Source organism: Terrapene carolina, unplaced genomic scaffold (assembly GCF_002925995.2).
Source record: "Terrapene carolina triunguis isolate 2854851 unplaced genomic scaffold, T_m_triunguis-2.0 Scaffold22, whole genome shotgun sequence".
NCBI classification, from domain to species: Eukaryota; Metazoa; Chordata; order Testudines; family Emydidae; genus Terrapene; species Terrapene triunguis.
The window spans coordinates 10,690,425-10,709,611 of record NW_020664373.1 but is presented as its reverse complement, the minus strand read 5'-3'; the positions used below and the strand labels follow the sequence as shown (position 1 = coordinate 10,709,611).

General features: G+C 41.4%; 1 protein-coding gene across 3 annotated transcripts in view; it reads left to right on the top strand.

Moving 5' to 3' along the window:
- The window catches only part of LOC112103836 (CTP synthase 2), a 133,347-nt gene that overhangs the window by 23,741 nt on the left and 90,419 nt on the right, over positions 1 to 19,187 (top strand). For all 3 annotated transcript variants that reach the window (XM_024195798.2, XM_026648673.1, XM_026648669.1), the window contains exons 6-9: positions 4,751 to 4,867; positions 5,798 to 5,881; positions 11,590 to 11,670; positions 16,231 to 16,382. In XM_024195798.2, the coding sequence (XP_024051566.1) occupies positions 4,751 to 4,867; positions 5,798 to 5,881; positions 11,590 to 11,670; positions 16,231 to 16,382 (434 nt within the window). The remainder of the gene's footprint in view (positions 1 to 4,750; positions 4,868 to 5,797; positions 5,882 to 11,589; positions 11,671 to 16,230; positions 16,383 to 19,187) is intronic.

The following is a 19,187-nucleotide window of genomic DNA, read 5'->3' as shown; positions in this document are numbered from 1 at the left end:
GGAGCAGTGGAGGAGGTACCTCGGGAGCTCAGAGGCAAGGGCTTCTACTCACGCTACTTCCTCATTCCCAAGGCAAAGGGAGGTCTACAGCCCATCCTGGACCTAAGGGAACTCAACAAGCACATAGTCAACTCAAAGTTCCGCATAGTCTCCTTGAGCATGATGATCCCCTCCCTGGATTCAGGAGATGGGTACGCCGTCCTTGATATGAAGGACGCTTATTTTCATGTTACAATCAATCCGTCTCACAGACGTTTTCTCCGTTTCATAGTAAACAAGGTGCATTATCCGTTCACAGCTTTCCCGTTTGGCCTGTGCACGGCTCCTCGCGTCTTCACCAAATGCATGGCAGTCGTGGCGGCCTTTCTTCGCCGCCACCACGTGCACATTTACCCATACCTAGACGACTGGCTCATGCGAGGTCGATCTCGTCAGCAGGTAGAATCGCAGATACAATTGGTCAGAGACACGTTCGACTGCTTGGACATTATTCTGAACATCAGCAAGTCTGTTCTTGCCCCAACACAAACAATAGAGTTCGTTGGGGTAGTCCTGGATGCGAACCAGGTGAGGGTGTTCCTCCTAGAGGCCCGTCGTCTAGCTCTCGCGCAGGTAATCACCAGCCTTTGCAACTTTCCCACCACCATGGCGAGACAGTGCCTCAAGCTACTGGGTCACATGGCGTTCTGCACCTATGTGGTGCAACATGCCAGGTTGCGGCTCAGGCCCCTGCAGGCGTGGCTCACGTCTGTGTATCGCCCAGGCCGCGACAGTCTGGACGTGGTGCTGACCGTCCCGGGGCATATCCTCAATTCCCTACGTTGGTGGCTGGACCCCCGCATGGTAAGCGCCGGGGTACCATTCCACCCTCCCCAGCCCACTCTGACATTGGTAACGGATGCGTCGGTGCTCAGCTGGGGAGCACATCTCGGGAGCATGATGACTCAAGACCTGTGGCAAGTAGAGGAATTGGCCCTGCATATCAACATCAAAGAGCTCAGGGAAATCCGCTTTGCGTGCCAAGTATTCCTGTCACAATTGCAGGGCCATTGTGTAGCGGTGCGTACAGACAATACCACGGCCATGTTTTATATAAAGAAGCAAGGCGGAGCTCAGTTGTCTCCTCTCTGCCACAAAGCCCTCCTGCTATGGGAATTTTGTTTAGCCCACTCCATCCTTCTCCAAGCCTCATACCTGCCTGGCGTTCAGAACGTACTGGCGGACAGCTTAAGCAGACGGTTCCTCACACACGAATGGTCGATTCGGCCGGATGTCATCCACTCCATCTTCTGCAGCTGGGGGTTTCCCTGAATTGACCTGCTCGCCACGCTGGCCAACAGGAAGTGCCCAACCTTTTGCTCTTTCCGGGGTCACAGTCAGGGCTCGATTGCAGACGCCTTCCTGATTCCTTGGTCCGGTCAACTACTATACACCTTCCCACCATTTCCTCTCATCTACACGGTGCTTCTCAAGGTCCGCAAGGACAAGGCAGATGTCATCCTGGTGGCTCCAGCTTGGCCTCACCAGTGCTGATACCCCACCCTCATGGACCTATCGATCCGGGCCCCGGTCCGTCTACCTTTCACTCCCTACCTCATCTTGCAGAATCACGGTCGCCTTCTCAACCCAGACCTACAGTCACTTCATCTTATGGCCTGGAGGATCCGTGGTTAAACCAAGCGGAGCTCGCCTGTTTGGACCTGGTGAGGCAGGTGCTCTTGGAAAGCCGTAAGCCTTCTACCAGAACCACTTACAAAGCAAAGTGGAAAAGGTTTTCTATCTGGTGCACCCAGCAGCAGGTGCCCCCACTCCAGGCTTCGATTCCATGCATCCTGGACTATCTGGTGCACCTGAAAGATCAGCACCTGGCATTCAGCTCTCTGAAAGTCCACCTTGCGGCTATTTCGGCATTTCACCCAGGAGTTTCCGGGTGCTCAGTGTTTGCACACCATATCGTGAGTCATTTCCTAAAAGGACTGGAAAAGATCCATCCTCTGATGAAGCCCCCCTGTCCCGGCCTGGGACCTTAATTTAGTCCTGTCTCGTCTCATGGGTCCTCCCTTTGAGCCGCTAGCCTCCTGCTCGCTCCTCTACCTCTCCTGGAAGGTTGCCTTCCTAGTGGCCATCACTTCGGCACGACGCGTTTCGGAACTACGGACCCTCATGTGCGAGCCCCCGTATACCATATTTCATAAGGACAAGGTGCAGCTTAGGCCTCACCCGGCCTTCGTACCGAAAGTTGTGTCCCGCTTCCATGTCAGCTAGGATATTTTCCTGATGGTTTTCTATCCAAAGCCGCACCCCACCCTCCGTGAGCGGCAGCTGCATTCACTGGACGTTAGAAGAGCACTCGCCTTCTACATAGACAGAACGAAGCCGTTCCGCAAAATAACCCAGTTGTTTGTTGCTCTAGCGGAGCGAATGAAAGGTTCGCCAGTCTCCTCCCAGCGGATATCCTCCTGGAACACGGTGTGTATTCACGCTTGCTATGGCTTAGCGAAGGTCCCTCCGCCTGTTGTCATGGCTCACTCCACGTATCAGCAGCCTTCCTGGCACACGTACCCCTCCAGGACATCTGCAGGGCTGCCGCATGGAGTTCGGTGCACACCTTCACATCACACTACGCCATCGTTCACCAATCACATGATGATGCAGCCTTCGACAGGGCGATTCTCCAGTCTGCAATACCTTGCCTCAGACCCCACTTCCGAGGTAAGGCTTGGGAGTCACCTAACTGGAATTGATATGAGCAAGCACTCGAAGAAGAAAAAACGGTTACTTGTCTTTTGTAACTGTTGTTCTTCGAGATGTGTTGCTCATATCTATTCCATTCCCCCCCACCTTCCCCTCTGTTCGAGTAGCCGGCAAGAAGGAACTGAAGGGGGGTCGGGCTGGCAGGGTCATATATAGAGCACCATATTGGCGCCACTCCAGGGGGCTCCACAGCCGGCTTGATGGGTAACTGCTAGAGAAAAGTTTCCGACATCCGTGCATGCGGCGCGCGCACACACCTAACTGGAATAGATATGAGCAACACATCTCGAAGAACAACAGTTACAAAAGGTGAGTAACTGTTTTTTCTGGTGTATGTATTTTCACCTTTCCTGGGTTTTCACAAGCCATATACAGTGGATTCCAGCTACGTATACTGGGTTAACAATATTAAGGAGCAGGACTTAATTTCCTTGATGATTTCAGAAATCACGACATCATAGTCAGTAGAAGAACTCTTCAAATAATAGCTTGCAATCTTCAAACCAAGGATCCTGTCATATTGTTCATGATCATGCTTTCAAGAATGTATCTAAGTACTTATGGATTGAGGTCACATTTTAGCTATTTTATTTTTAAGGTCTTGCAAAGCAGTATAGTCCCTCCTTTGTAAAGCACTTTGAGATGTATGGATGAAAAAGCACTACATAAGTACTAGATGGTACTATTTATTATGATTCAAGTTTCAATGAAATTTCTGAAGAAGACATGTCTGGGAATTTGAAGAAAGAGTATTTAATGGGCTTTAAGGCCAGAAAGGACGACTATTATCATCTAGTCTGAACTCCAGCATAACGCAGGCCATAGACACTTATTTACTTCTGTACGAAGCTCATAGTTTCTTTTTGAACTATAGCATATCTTTTAGAAAGACAATCCAGCCTTGATTTTAGCCTAAGGTTTCGGCTTGATCAGAAAGTTTCCACTATATTTATGAAGTGTAAAATATGGATCCAACATTTCCTTTAAGCTTAGAAAGAGCAATAAACAGAAAAAGTGCACAGGAACTTCCTTACGTTAGATAGGGGTGAGGTTCTCAGTGATGCTTTTCTCAAAGTCAGGAAACTTTCTGTAGAGACCAAGACATACTCAAATACAGTTTCAAGGCTTTCAGGTTACAAATATAATTTATCAATTGCAAATTGTTGCAGTAAGTAGGTTTATTATATATGTGTCAAATACAGTAAAGTCTTTGTGTGTGTGTGTGTGTGTGTGTCTGTGTGTCTGTGTGTGTGTGGTTTTTTTTAAATTTTATTTGAACAAAAATGTGCAATGATTCCAGAGACCACAAGAGGGCACATCAGACCACATTCTGAGATAATTTTGTTTTTAAGGATCTTGTTTTAAGACTGTTTAAGCAGCTCCAATCTTTCTAGCATAGCTATTGCTGAATACATTTTTTTATAAATTTAATTTATTCCTTACATCTGTCTTGTTCTGGCATAACATGTTTCTAATTATTTCTGCTTTTACCAGGATGCCAAACTGGTGATGTGCAGTTTATCCCATTGTAAAGCTGTGATAATAGCATTAGATGCCCTTTTTGCATTTACCTCAGTTATTATTAATTCAGAAAACAGGAAACTAAAAACATTTTCATTCTCATTTACCAAATTGCAGTGTACTGTATTGATAACTTGTTCCCTACTACTTGATTCAAGAATGCAGGTGTCTCCAAGATACTGAAAATTGTATATAAAGCATATAGTTTTCAGTGGTAACAGACTTATTCTTGTGGAAAACTGTGCCCTCAGCATTGAAAGTGAATAAAATCAGCATTGAAAATGAGTAAAGTTTTCCACATGAAATGGCCTATGTAATGATACAAGATGTGCCTCCAGAACCATACTTCATTCATTCTCCCTCTTACAACATGCACAACTGAGATGAGCACTTGAAATTTTCAAGGCTGACACAGAGTAGAAATTTATTTTTTTAATTGTCAGAGCAGTAGTAAATTCTGGGCCTTCTTTTTCAGCTAGGTGGAACTATTGGAGACATTGAAGGAATGCCATTTGTTGAGGCATTCAGACAGTTCCAGTTTAAGGCAAAAAGAGAAAACTTCTGCAATATCCACGTTAGCCTTGTACCACAGGTAAATTAGTAAGATAATATATTTTAATTTTCAGTTAAGTTTTGCCATGTACTGCATTCTATATAATTTTTTCAGGAGTTGTAGTGGAGGGAGTCAGTGTTTTAAAGCTTAAAGAGACAATGGGTAAAATCCTTGCTCCTCTGAAGCCAGTGGGAGTTTTGCCATTGATTTTACTGGAGCCAAGTTTTTACCCAAGATTCTTTAATAGTCTCCCTTTTAGTATTCCAGGTAATGTGAGTGAAGACTAATAATACTAACTCATCTGTAAGGCTACATCTGCTTTATAATGCTGAAAATTTTGTGTTCTATCTAACCATAACTTTTACACCAAAAAATAGATTAAAAGGGGTTTTTTTAAGTTGTAAATATTCACAGGCAAGTTTTTGGAAGGTAGACGTGGGGTACTGATGATACTACCATATTTTCCAGAATTTCTTTTGGATTATCTATATAGATAAAAAAGAGCGTATTCTGTCCTGATTTACATTAACCCATTTACAATTAATTTCAATGGCAGTTGAATGTGTATATTTGAGGACAGAGTTGTGTACTAAATTCCAATCAGTTCCACTTATCGAAGGTCATTGAAGGCGTGGCACTGATTTGTAGCGTTTCCGAGCTACTACAGAAAGTCCAATTTTGGACATTTCTCCTCCTCAGTTCTGAGCCCTATACTCTCTATATACTGATCTAAAAGAGACAGTTGGCCTGAATTAGTGCTGTTTGGCTAGAAATTCCACAGGGTTTCTAATGCATGCAATAATACAGTGTTACTATTCTCCATTCTAACATATTGTGCTTTGCTTTGATGTATACTTTTTTCTCCTTGTCAATATCCTTACTTTTACTGACATTTCTTTGTTTTTAACTATAATTGTCCTGATACTAGAACTGAGTTACTGTTTCAGCCTTTAAAATATATGTTTCCAGCCTAATGCTACTGGAGAACAGAAAACAAAACCTACACAGAACAGTGTTCGAGCGCTGAGAGGCCTAGGTTTGTCTCCAGATCTGGTGAGTTCATAGGGTTATGATAAAATCTGTGTTTATAGGTCATCTAGATATATTGGTGCATGTAAATAATTCAAAGCATAAGGCTCCAGTTCTTTCTACTCTGAAAGGGAATCTGTCTTAGGCCAGGTCTGCACTACACAATTAAGTTGGTTTAACTGTCGCGCAGGGGTATGAAAAGCCCACATCTCTGAGTGGTGTATTTAAGCTGACCTAACCCATGGTATAGACAGTGCTATGTCAATGGAAGAATTCTTCTGTTGACCTAGCTACCACCTGTCGGGGAGGTGGATTACCTATGCCAATGAGAGAATACTTCCCGTTGTCCGAGGTAGTGTCTACTTTGAAGTGGTACAGCAGTGCAGCTGCAGTGGTGCAGCTGTGCCGCTGTAGTATTTCAAGTGTAGACAAGCCCTTATGAGGGAGGGGAAGGAAGCAACTTGGACCATACCAGTGTACTAAAAACCAAAGAAATTAAACTACAAAAATGTACTGAATGTCAATATACTTTTATCCCTTAAATATCATGGGATTCTAGCTATGCTCTTCCCATTAAAGAGTCTTATAGCAAAATCTCTATACGTGGCTTTAAAAATCTAGAGTTAAGGTTGGATCTATTCTGAGAGGAATGTGAGGCTGTATCATCAGTTTTACTAATGAATTCAGAAAAATAATCCATCATTTGAAAATATGTATCCAATTAAAATATGGATGCTGAGACAAACAATTTAACTATAAAATGTGTGAATGAATGTGCAAAGGTGTCGGATTATTTCCTCAGCCTGGCCACCTGTATCACAGGTGAAGCATGGGGTGGAAAACAGGCTCCAAAGAGCCACTGTATCCCTCCCCATGCAGGAGATGCCAGCACACTAACTAGCAAAGATATGCTTGTTTTCCAAATAAAATATGCTGCACTGTGAAGAAGCCTGTCATGGAGTACTTTGTCTTTGGAGCAGAGGGGAGACAGATTGCAATGATCTGAGCCAGAATCTGCTTCCTGGTCTGCTCTAGTAGCAGCCCTTTCCTTGGGGCTTTGGGCAAACCATAATATAGTTCGAAGGGCTCAGCTCTGCAAGGTGCTGGGCATTCCCTTAATGTCCTGAGCTCCCTCCCTCCACTGACTCTGTTGGGAGTTGAAGTTGTTTAGCACTTCACAGGAGTGTGTAGTATCTTGCAGTATCAAGCCCCTAGTAAGATAGCCAACTCTGCTGTTTGGTATAATTATGTTATTATACAATGACAATGTACACAAGTAAATATTATGTTCTGCCTTTCTTTTGTAAATTTTCTTTTTCCTGAACCTTTCCAAGAGATATAACTTTTTAGTCCATATGTTCTTCTGGTTAAATGCTACTGCTTCAGTCATAAAATACATCCTCGTATTCCGAATACCAATTAAGTGTAATTTGGTAGAACAAAGTTATTGAATTTTGTTCCTATCACAGGTAAATCAATAATCTCACTAATGAACATTGCAAAATTAATTAATCTGCCAGCACTTTGAAAGCCTGGCTCTTCGTGCCTTTCCCAGACAGAACTCCCACGGAGTGTTCCAGCTATCAACATTGTATTTGTGGCAGACTTGTTAAACTTTGCCAATTTTCTTTTCTAAAATCCAATAAATAAAAATGCACTTTCCGATTACCTTAATTTCTACAAATTAGAAGCCTCCTATCCAGCAGTGAGTGCCTCATAAAAGAAATGAATATATTTTTTATAACTCATTAAACTAAATATGTTTTGGTGGTTCATTATAAAAATGTTAATATTTGTATGTGTGGGGGAATCAGTTGTCCATACTAACTATAACAAATTTTAAAATTATATTTCATACATCACCTGAATGATTTAAATGTGGTAAGACTGAATACTGTTTGTTAAAAAAAATTAAAATACTGTCTATTTTCTGAAACAAAGGAAGAAATGTAAGATGCAAAAAAAACAAACCAACCCCAAAGAAAACACACACTGGCAAATTCCAAAACTTAGACTCAACTGTTGTTTTTAAAGATTACGCTTAAGTCACAGTGAATTCACATCTACGTATAATAAACAAACACATTAGTGTTATCAAGAATAAAAAAATAACTATATAATTATCACCCAGCAACCCTAATGCTTACTCAAAATAAATACTGTTCTGTCATTAGGAAACTCGAAAAATAAACAGTATGATGCAGTTTTGAAAAGGAAACAATTCTCTGCGTACACTTTAATGATCCATATCAATAAGCCTGTAATGCAAGGCTACCTACTTAATTTTATCATACATTAATAACATTACATAATTTTCATATTAAACTACATACACATTACTATCAAGAAAAAAGCAATTATAGGCATTGTACCAGTTTTTTTTACTGTTAATGGATAAATATATTAACCAATATTTCCCATTTAAAAATATCTATTCAAAGAAAATATTTAGCTACTGAAATCAAGCTAATAAAAATACATAAGTCAAATGTATAAATAAAAAAAGTCAAACAGTCCATAGGTAAGATTTATTACCTTAGCTACTCATTTCTTTGCTTTATTTTAGTTTTCACTATTAAAAAAACAACAGTGCCTATATTTTCACTGTAGGCTGTCTTAACATCCATTAGAATTCAGTTATCAAAATCCCTTCATCGTAACTGCAACATCATCAGTTTTGTAAAGGACATGATAGGTAACCACACTGTTGTGACTTAGTAACCTTAACTGGTTTTTGACGCAAAGTTTTCACTCGTACCCAATATTTTAAGATTTAGGGCCTAAATTTCAAACTCTGTGGCATGCAATTAACTTCAGACACAAAATGGGCACCTGATTTCTGGAGGCAGTTAAAGTAATTGCCTGTGCCTTATTTTGAAAATTAGACTTTTAAAAACTATTGATTTTTGAGTGTGGAATGAAAGGAAAACAGATTAATGTAGTCACTTTCCCATATCCTGAGTTTAGGCGTAAGAACAATAATTTTCCTACTATCTGTAGCTGTTGACCACTCAAACAGAGGGAGTAGTCTTCTTCTTCTAAGCTAAAGAGCTTTGAAAAATGTCTGTTTGCATGCACAATGTCTATACATCCAAGGGACTCTCTCATGACATCTTGAAAAATTATATCTTGTCTGGTTGCCAATGCTGCTCCCTTGAATTATATAATTCCTACTGTGCACCTGTATTTTATTGTTTTGGGAAATATAAACCAGACGTTGTTACTATAGTTTTTTTTTATTTCCTGCTGTTGCTGATGCATTTAACTTTTATGACTCCATTAGCAATAATTTTACTGCAGCATGCAGAGAACCCTCAACTCCTGGTGTCACCCACTTTGAAGCTGTGTGTTAAGAATTGTAGACTTCTCTGTAATGTCTTGAACACACATTGTCATGGCTGATAAAGCCTAACTGGATATTCACCCACATTTAGATAAAGGGAATTTAAAAATTACTTGCATAATTCTTCTTTATGATTAGAACTTGCACTAGTTCTTTCTTTATGGCTTGCATTACATTTTTCCATACTGGAGTACCTATTTTGAGGGTAGGGGAAATAAAATTCAGTTGGTATGTATTCTTTTACTTAGCAAAGCGATCAAGGAATAAGAGCAAGTTTACTCAACAAAAAAGCTTTTAAAAATATAATCAGCACTTGCACACAAACAAATCAGAAATAGGCGGGAAAGGCATTCTATGTTTGTATAGTGGCTGACATCATGGGGACTAGGGATCCTATGTGCTTGGTAACATAAATAATAATTGAGAAATTAATCACTTAGTATCTGTCCTGGAAAAAAAAATCCTTGTTGGTAAAAATTGCAAATATTTCCACAAATTCCCAAATGTCCTGCTTTCAGCACAAAGGATTCACAGATATAAATACATCAGAAAAAGGGAATTGGAAAGTTAGAAAAGAAAAGAAACTCCTCTCTTTGGTCTATCGATCTTCTCTTCCAGGGACACAGATCAGCTTCCAGGTCCACTGGGCAGCAGTCAGGTGAATTACAAACAAACCAAAATGTGCTGTTAAGGTACTTGAAAGATAAAGAAAGTCGTAATAAACAAAGGATAACTGAAAAAAACACAACAAACTTGGTGATAATGTATCACACTTTTGACTCTCCTTATTCTTTGCTCTTTGGTGTGTTACTTAAATGGTACCTGAAGAGTAAATGAGTAAAGCATGAAAGAATAAAGAGTAGGGTCAGGAAGAAGTGGGGAATTGAGGAGGAGGGGAGAGAGGTAGCGTTGCAAGCAGAGGAAGCAATGTAAATATAAAAAGTAGAAAACAGGAAAGTAGGTGAATAAAGGTATAGATATGTTGGTGGAGATCTGATGTAGCTATCTCTTGTTAAATGGTATTATGATGGGTTGGATCACAGAAACCCCCTTGGGAACTGCCAATTGATGTGCCAAGACTACTTCTGCCCGTGCTTTCCTGCCCTGGCAGCTTAGGACTTCAGTGCCCTGCCTGGTTTGAGCCAGACCCGCTAGCCTGCTGCAAACCCAGACCCAGGGTCTGAACCACGTCCCCTAACAGCTGTAGGCTTAACTGAAAGCAACTTACAGAAGTGTCCCTGTCTTTAACACTCAGATGTCCAACTCCCAATGGGGTCCAAACCCCAAATAAATCCATTTTACCCTGTATAAAGCTTACGCAGGGTAAACTCATAAATTGTTTGCCCTCTATAACGCTGATAGAGAGATATGCACAGCTGTTTGCCCCCCCCCCGTATTAATACGTACTCTGGGTTAATTAAGAAGTAAAAAATGATTTTATTAAATACAGAAAGTAGGATTTAAGTGGTTCCAAGTAGTAACAAACAGAACAAAGTGAATTACCAAGTGAAATAAAATAAAACATGCAAATCTAAGCCTAATACAGTCATACAACTGAGTACAGATAAAATCTCACCCTGAGAGATGTTTCAGTAAGTCTCTTTCACAGACTGGACACCTTCCTAGTCTGGGCACAGTCCTTTCCCCTGGTACAGCCCTTGTTCCAGCTCAGGTGGTAGCTAGGGGATTCCTCATGATGACTGCCCCCTTTGTTCTGTTCCATCCATTTATATATCTTTTGCATAAGGTGGGAATCCTTTGTCCCTCTCTGGGTTCCCATCTCCTCCTTCTCAATGGAAAAGCACCAGGTTAAAGATGGATTTCAGTTCAGGTGACATGATCACATGTCACTGTAAGACTTCATTACCCACTTGCCAGCACACAGGTATACAGGAAGACTTGCAAGTAAAACAGAGCCATCTGCAGACAATTGTCCTGGTTAATGGGAGTCATCAAGATTCCAAACCACCATTAATGGCCCACACTTTGCATAATTACAATAGGCCCTCAGAGTTATATTTCATATTTCTAGTTTCAGATACAAGAGTGATACATTTATACAAATAGGATGATCACACTCAGTCGATTATAAGCTTTGTAATGATACCTTACAAGAGACCTTTTGCATGAAGCATATTCCAGTTACGTTATATTTAAACTCATTAGCATATTTTCATAAAATATAAAGAGTGCAACGTCACAGGTATTTATGTGACTTATGATATATTGTAGAACTCCCAGGAAAAAATTATTTGTCCAGGCTGTTGTTTCTTGAGAGGTCAATCTTTTCCTTGATTAATGTTGAGGAGCTTCCATTTACTTAGAGTTTTTTCCTATCTTATTTTTCCACACTTCTTATTTATGTTTTATATATGATGTATTTTGACAGATAGTCTGCAGAAGTACAAAGCCTATAGAAATGGCTGTGAAGGAAAAGATTTCCATGTTTTGCCATGTGGAACCTGAACAGGTTTGTAGTTTCAGATTTCATCTCTCCTTTTCTCAAACTATACAATTCTGATTTTTCTAGTTTTATACACCTTAAATATCTGAATGTATTTCTGTTTTTAATCTCCAAGAAATACTTGTTTCAATAATCCACTGATTTTTAAATTGCAAGTAATTATATGATGAAATATAAAATAGTCAATATATAAAATATAAACTGCTCAAAAGTACTGGATATTGTTTACAATTTGGTATGTCAAATAGCCTTTAATAATTTGGTCACACTTACTACAAAGGATCCAATTATAGATTGTTTATGAAGGGTTAAGAATTAATAGATTTTTGAATACATGTTTAATCAGTTGTTATAAATTGTTAGAACAATACTTCAGAAGGTTGCTTGAAACCATGGTTTATAATAATCTATAACAGGTTTTACTGATGCATCTATAACCATGTATAGCATCCTCTTTATGTCTCTAATGCGCATATAACATTTACATCAGTTATTAATCCTCTGTAAACTTTTTATAACAGCACCATTAACAGTGACTAAATTGTCAATGGCTCTTCAATACACCAAAATGAACATGCAAATACTATCCAATATTAAAGCTTTTACATGTTAACAAGCATAATAGATTCATATATGGCTCGTGTAGACACCACAATTCTTCTCTGAGTGTGTCAGTGTGGCTCACATTGTAGGTGCGCATGCACTTGTTGCATATGAGACTGGAGTTTGTTTGAATAGCCGTGTTGGTCGGAGCCATGCATGCGCCCAGTGCTGCCTCATGAGAGCATAAGGGCCAGAATGGCCACAACCCTCCCTACGTTCCTGCTTACCATTCATGGCCCAGACTTCTGCTCCAGAAGGGAGGGAGTCAACCGAGGCCCATTACTAGACGCCTTGATTCTTCTATGGCCTTGAGGACCTCTATATGCCTTTCTGCCGATTCCTCTGATTCCCAGGGGAATATCCAAGATTAGATGTGACAAGGCTGTGATCATCCCGATAGCCTCTTACTGGATGAGACAGTTCTGGTTTCAGATCTATTGTAGATGTCCGAAGTGGCCTCTTAGCCAGCTCCTAACCTGCCTAAACATATCATCTTAGAACCAAGGTCAGATACTGCACCCAGACTCTCAGTCATAGCACCTGATAGCTTGGTGGTTGGCTGGTTGAGCACTACTTGCAGAGACTGCTCCCTATGATTCAAGAAATTCTCAGACAGAGCTGGAAACTTTCCACCATGAAGACTTACGTCCTGAAATGGAAAAGATTTTCTGTGTGGGAAGCCCAAAACAATATGGACCCAATTGAGGACCTGGCACTGAAGTTCCTCAACTATATGTTGCTCCTGAAGCATGCAGCACAAGCATTTTACACTCTCAGGTTTCACCTTGCAGCAATATTGGTGTGCCATAATGTGGTACAGTCATACTCTAACTTCTCTCATCTGACGGTATTGAAATTCCTCCAGGGCCTCCTTGATACTTAAGCTCTGATTAGACACCAACGACTATGTGGGACCTCAGCATTATCCGCCTAAAAACTCATGGAGCCTCCTTTTAAAACACTGTTGGATTGCTCATTACACCACCTACCATCAAGATGGAGTCTCTGGTGGCCATCCCTCAGTGCAGAGGGTCAGTGAGTTCTAAGCCCTCATAGCTGGACTGCCTTTCACATCCTGCCATAGCGATAAAGTGGTGTTGAAATCACACCCCAAGTTCATCCCTAAAGGAGTCTTAGAATTTCACCTGAACCAGTCAGTCACCCTACCAGTCTTCTTCTCAAAGCCGCATTCGACTCTGGGAGAAAAGAAGCTGTATACTAGGATGTATCCAGAGCTTTGCTCAGTGACCTTAACAGGATCAAGCCTTTCAGGCTGAATCCAAACCTCTGGACATTTCTGGCCCATCAAAAGGCCAAGCCATCTTGTCACAGAGACTCTCTAAGTCAGTGGTTCCCAAACTGGGGTTCGTGAAATGTTATAGGGGGTTCTTGGGAAAAACTTCCCTAATGGCGGACAGAGCTGTCCCTAGGGAGAACGGGACCAGAAGCCCGGAGCCCCTGGACTTCCAAGAGCTAAGCAGATCAAAGCAAGCATCTCTATCACACTGAGGAGATTTAAACTTCAAGACTCCTTATAAGAAATGGAAAGGGAGGTGGATATTTTTTGCTGTTTTTAAAATTAAATAGGCAGCTAGTATTGTTTTTAAAATTATTATGAAGAAGAAGTTTAAGCTTTGTTTTAACATACATTGTTTGCCTGGACTGCTCAAGACCTGAATGCTTGTGTAGAAGGAACACTTTGAGTTGGCTTCTTAAATACCTTCATTCTGTTTCACATCTGACACTCCTTGATGAAACATAGGAGCCTTGTCTTATAACAGGCTTATTCAGAGCGATACAAGCTACGAAAGTGAGATCTTGGAAGAGTGTTGCCGTTTTCATAATGTAATAAAAATACTGTAATGATAAATAATAATTAATAATAAATAGTATGTAATAAGCATGTCATAAAAAAATTATATTTCCAAGATCACTACTTTTATAATTTATACTCAGGTAAAGGAGAAAATTCCTGGAAATATTCATTTTTAGGAGGGGGTTCGCGAGACTTGACATTTTAGTGAAAGGGGTTCACAGGTTGTTAAAGTTTGGGAACCTCTGCTCTAAGTGAATCACAAAGTTCATTTCCGCCTGCTATCAGATGGTTGATGAGTCTCTCCCTCCCAACTTCAAGACGCACTTCACTCGGGCAAAGGCAGCAAGTGTCCAGCGCCTGTTTCAGTCTCTGAGATCTGTCAGGCTGCAGCTTGAAGCAACCCACTGACTTTTGTTTAAATATTATATCCCTGACATGGCAGCCAGATCCCAACTTTGGGAGAGGAGTGCTTCAATTACTGTTTGACTGATACAACAAGGAGTTGGGTGGCACCTTAAAGACTAACAGATTTATTTGGGCATAAGCTTTCGTGGGTAAAAACCTCACTTCTTCAGATGCATAGAGTGACTATGTCTGTAGATACAGACTAACATGGCTACCCCCTGATGTTTGACTGATGCAGCTGAAACTTCTCACTCCTACCGTCCAGAGAGGTTACTGCTTGCCAGTCATCTACAGCGGGATCCATGCTGACACATAGTCACAGGAGAAAGAATGGTTATTTACCCAACAGTAACAGTGGTTCTTTGAGATGCCTTCAATGTGGATGCCATGACCTGCCCTCCATCCCTTCTTTTTGGAGTCCCTGGCTAATACGAGCTTTGAATTGTGAGGGAACTGAGGGAGGGTTGCAGTTGCCCCAACCTTTGGGTCCTTGTATGGGTGCACAAGAAAGCACAGAGTGCAGGCACAACACTGATGGACACAGCTAGTCAAAAAACTCCGCTATCCCATGCATGAGACACATGCCCACCTACAGTGAGATCTACACTGACTACAACATCTTGAAGAGCCACAGTTACTGTGGGGTAAGTAGCCATTCCTTATCAAGTAGATCTCCATACATGACATCAAGAAAGGGCATATAGATTCATACTCAGGACTTCAGGTTCCACAATTTCCTGCAGGCTAAATGTAGTGAGCTTAATTAGTGACAATTGGTTCACACTTTATATTGCGGGTACATTTATAAATATATTTTTGAATTGGAATGTCTGCCATTTGATTGCATAATATAGTGTGGTTAAGAAAACCCTCCATTATTGGAAACACCATTAACTCTTTAGGCCCCCAGTAGAGAGCTTTTCTTTGCAAATAGGAAGCAGGCTCCATTCATGTTCTTTCTTCAGGCAATAAAATATTCTGCAATGTTTGTTTGTTAAAAAGGAAAACCAACTTATCTCTGTGACTTTTTGTGGGGCCTCACATACAAACAGCTCTTAGTATTAATATTTTAAAACACACTAGATATGTTTACATCTGGAACGCACAATATGCATCCAGATTCTGCAAATACACGTGAGTAGCAACATTGACCTCAATGGCGCTACTCACATGTATGTTCATAGGACTGAGGCCAGTGTCACAGTGAAGCATTTTCTTCAGTGCCTAGCACAGTCCTGGTCCATGACTAGGCCTCCTAGGTGTTATGGTAAATAATAATGATATATAGCTTGTCCACAACTCTGGTGGGCTAAAGAAGGGAAACGTTGAGGGAATCCTCATCTTTATACTTTAAATAGCTTTTCTTTACAGATAAGTGATTGAGAGGGACATTAAACATTGATTATGTTGTTTTATCTAATTTTAGTATATGGGCAAAGTATATGTATTGAATTACATTTGTTCTGTAGGTATGAATCTCCTTAGCTTTTATATTTCGTATGCAAGTACATCTCTAGCCCGATATAACGCGACCCGATATAACACGAATTCTGATATAACGCGGTAAAGCAGCGCTCCGGGGGGGCAGGGCTGCGCACTCCAGCGGTTCAAAGCAAGTTCGATATAACGCGGTTTCACCTATAACGTGGTAAGATTTTTTGACTTCCGAGGACAGCGTTATATCGGGGTACAGGTGTATTTAGAAGACCAATTTTTGTACATAATCACAATTTATTTACTAGGTGATATTTATCCATGATGTTTCTTCCACTTACCGAGTGCCAATCCTGTTGGAAGAACAAGGCATTATTACATATTTTAAACAGAGATTAAACCTACCTATTGATGACCAACCAAGTGATCTTCTTTTCAAATGGAAGAAAATGGCAGACAGGTATTGTAACTCCTATTATGTTTTCTCAAAGTTTTTAAATCATCATGAATATAAGACTCTGGGTCAGGTCCTCAGTTGGCATAAAGTGATATAGTTCCACTGTAGTCAGTGTAACGACGCTGACTTATGCCTGCGAAGGCTCTGGCCTTCTGTGTTTAAAAATGTGTATTTTTTTTTAAAATGGGGTATTTTATGATCTTATTTTTAGAAAAGAAACATTTGTTAGAATTAGAGCTGTCGAGCAATTAAAAAATTAATCACGATTCGCACTGTTAAACAATAATAGAATACCATTTATTTAAATATTTTGGATGCTTTCTACATTTTCAAATATATTGATTTCAATTACAACACAGAATACAAAGTATACAGTGCTCACTTTATATTTATATTTGATTACAAATATTTGCATTGTAAAAAAACAAAAGAAATAGTATTTTTCAGTTCACCTAATACAAGTACTGTAGTGCAATCTCTTTATCATGAAAGTTGAACTTACAAACGTAGAATCATGTAAAAAAAACCTGCATTCAAAAATAAAACAACGTAAAACTTTGCATGTCCTGCAAGTACAATCAGTCCTACTTCTTGTTCAGCCAATCGCTCAGATAAACAAGTTTGTTTACATTTGCAGGAGATAATGCTGCCCGCTTCTTGTTTACAATGTCACCTGAAAGTGAGAACGGGCGTTCTCATGGCACTGCTGTAGCCGGCTTTGCAAGATATTTATATGCCAGATGCGCTAAAGATTCATATATCCCTTCATGCTTCAACCACCATTCAGGGGACATGCATCCATGCTGATGATGGGTTCTGTTAGATAACAATACAAAGCACTGAGGACCGACGCATGTTCCTTTTCATCATCTGAGTCAGATGCCACCAGCAGAAGGCTGATTTTCTTTTTTGGTGGTTCAGGTTCTGTAGTTTCTGCATCAGAGTGTTGCTCTTCTAAGACTTCTGACAGCATGCTCCACACCTCATCCCTTTCAGATTCTTAAACCTTGAGTCGAGTGCTGTAGCTATCTTTAGAAATCTCACATTGGTACCTTCCTTGCGTTTTGTCAAATCTGCAGTGAAAGTGTTCTTAAAACAAACAACATGTGCTGGGTCATCATCTGATACTATTGTAACATGAAATATACGGCAGAATGCGGATAAAACACAGGCCAAGAGACATACAATTCTCCCCAAAGGAGTTCAGCCACAAATTTAATTAATTCCTTTTTTTTTTAACGAGCATCATCAGCATGGAAGCATGTCCTCTGGAATGGTGGTGGAAGCATGAAGGGGCATACGAATGTTTAGCATATCTGGCACGTAAATACCTTGCAATGCTGGCTACAAAAGTGCCGTGCAAATGCCCGTTCTCACTTTTAGGTGACATTGTAAATAAGAAGAGGGCAGCATTATCTCCTGTAAATGTAAACAAACTTGTTTGTCTTTATGATTGGCTGAACAAGAAGTAGGACTGAGTGGACTTGTAGGTTCTAAAGTTTTACATTGTTTTGTTTTTGAGTGCAGTTATGTAACAAAAAAAATCTACATTTGTAAGTTGCACTTTCACGACAAAGAGATTGCACTACTTTATGAGGTGAATTGAAAAATACTATTTCTTTTATCATTTTTACAGTTCAGATATTTGTAATAAAAAATAATATACACTTTGATTTCAATTACAACACAGAATACAATATATATTACTCCTGATGGCATTCTGCACCAAAAAATTAAAAATTCTGCGCCCAATATTTTAAAATTCTGCAAAATTCTGCAAATTTTATTTATCAAATAAGTGTGGAGGCTCCAGCATGGCACTGGGGAGCACAGGTCACTGGCTGCACAGAGGTGGGAGATCACTGTGCAGCTCCCCCGTCCCGGAACTCAGACTCAGTGGTGAGTCTGCACCCAACCCTGACACAGCGCAAGGACCGGGCCTGCCCCAGAGACACCTCAGAGCCCTGCCCCTCCGTGCCAGGTGCACCAGGTGTGGAAAGGCAGGCTCAGCAAGACAGGATCCAATCGTGGAGAGGCTTAGTGGGGGGGGATCCAGGTGTGGGTTGAGAGGTTCTGCGTGGGGCAATCTGAGTGCGGGCGGCTCAGTGGGGGATCCGGGTGCGAGGGGGGGATCTGGATGCACAGGGACTTGTTGGGGGGTTCTGGGTACAACGGTAATGGGACTCTGCAGCGGGATCCCGGTGAAGGTGGTTGGGGCTCAGTGGGGGGTCTGAGTGTGGGTGGGGATAGAGCTCAGCAGGGGGGTCTGGGCGGGGCTTGGTAGGTGGGGATCTGGATGCGTGTTGCTCATTGGGGTGGTGCAGGGGGAGTGGGGCTCGTCGGGGGGCTTCTGGGTGCAGAGGGGATGAGGCTCGGCAGGAGCTTCTGGGTATGAGGGGGTCTGGATGCATGGGGGGTTGTATGGATGGGGGAGCAGCTCCCTGCACAACGATCCCTTCCCCTGCAGCTGAGGAATGATGGGTGCAGGAAGTGCTGGGAGTAGGGGGTGGGGTGGGACTTTGCAGAGCTTCCTATAGCCGGGGGAGAAATCTGGGAGTCGGTCTGACCCAGCCCCGGTTGCCATGTAGCGGAAGAGGAAGTCCCGTCCTCCCCAGCCCAGCCAGGACTAGTAGCTGAGCCCAGTGCAGGGTAGGAGCCACCTGCCACATCTTCCCCAGTCCCACTCCTACCCCACAGTGATTTACCTCTCTGCTGGCTATCCTGGGCACTCAAAACATACTGCTGGGAAGGGTCGCATGACCGCTTTTGTGGCTTCCCTTTACTTCCCTGTCAGAAAGTTATTTTTCT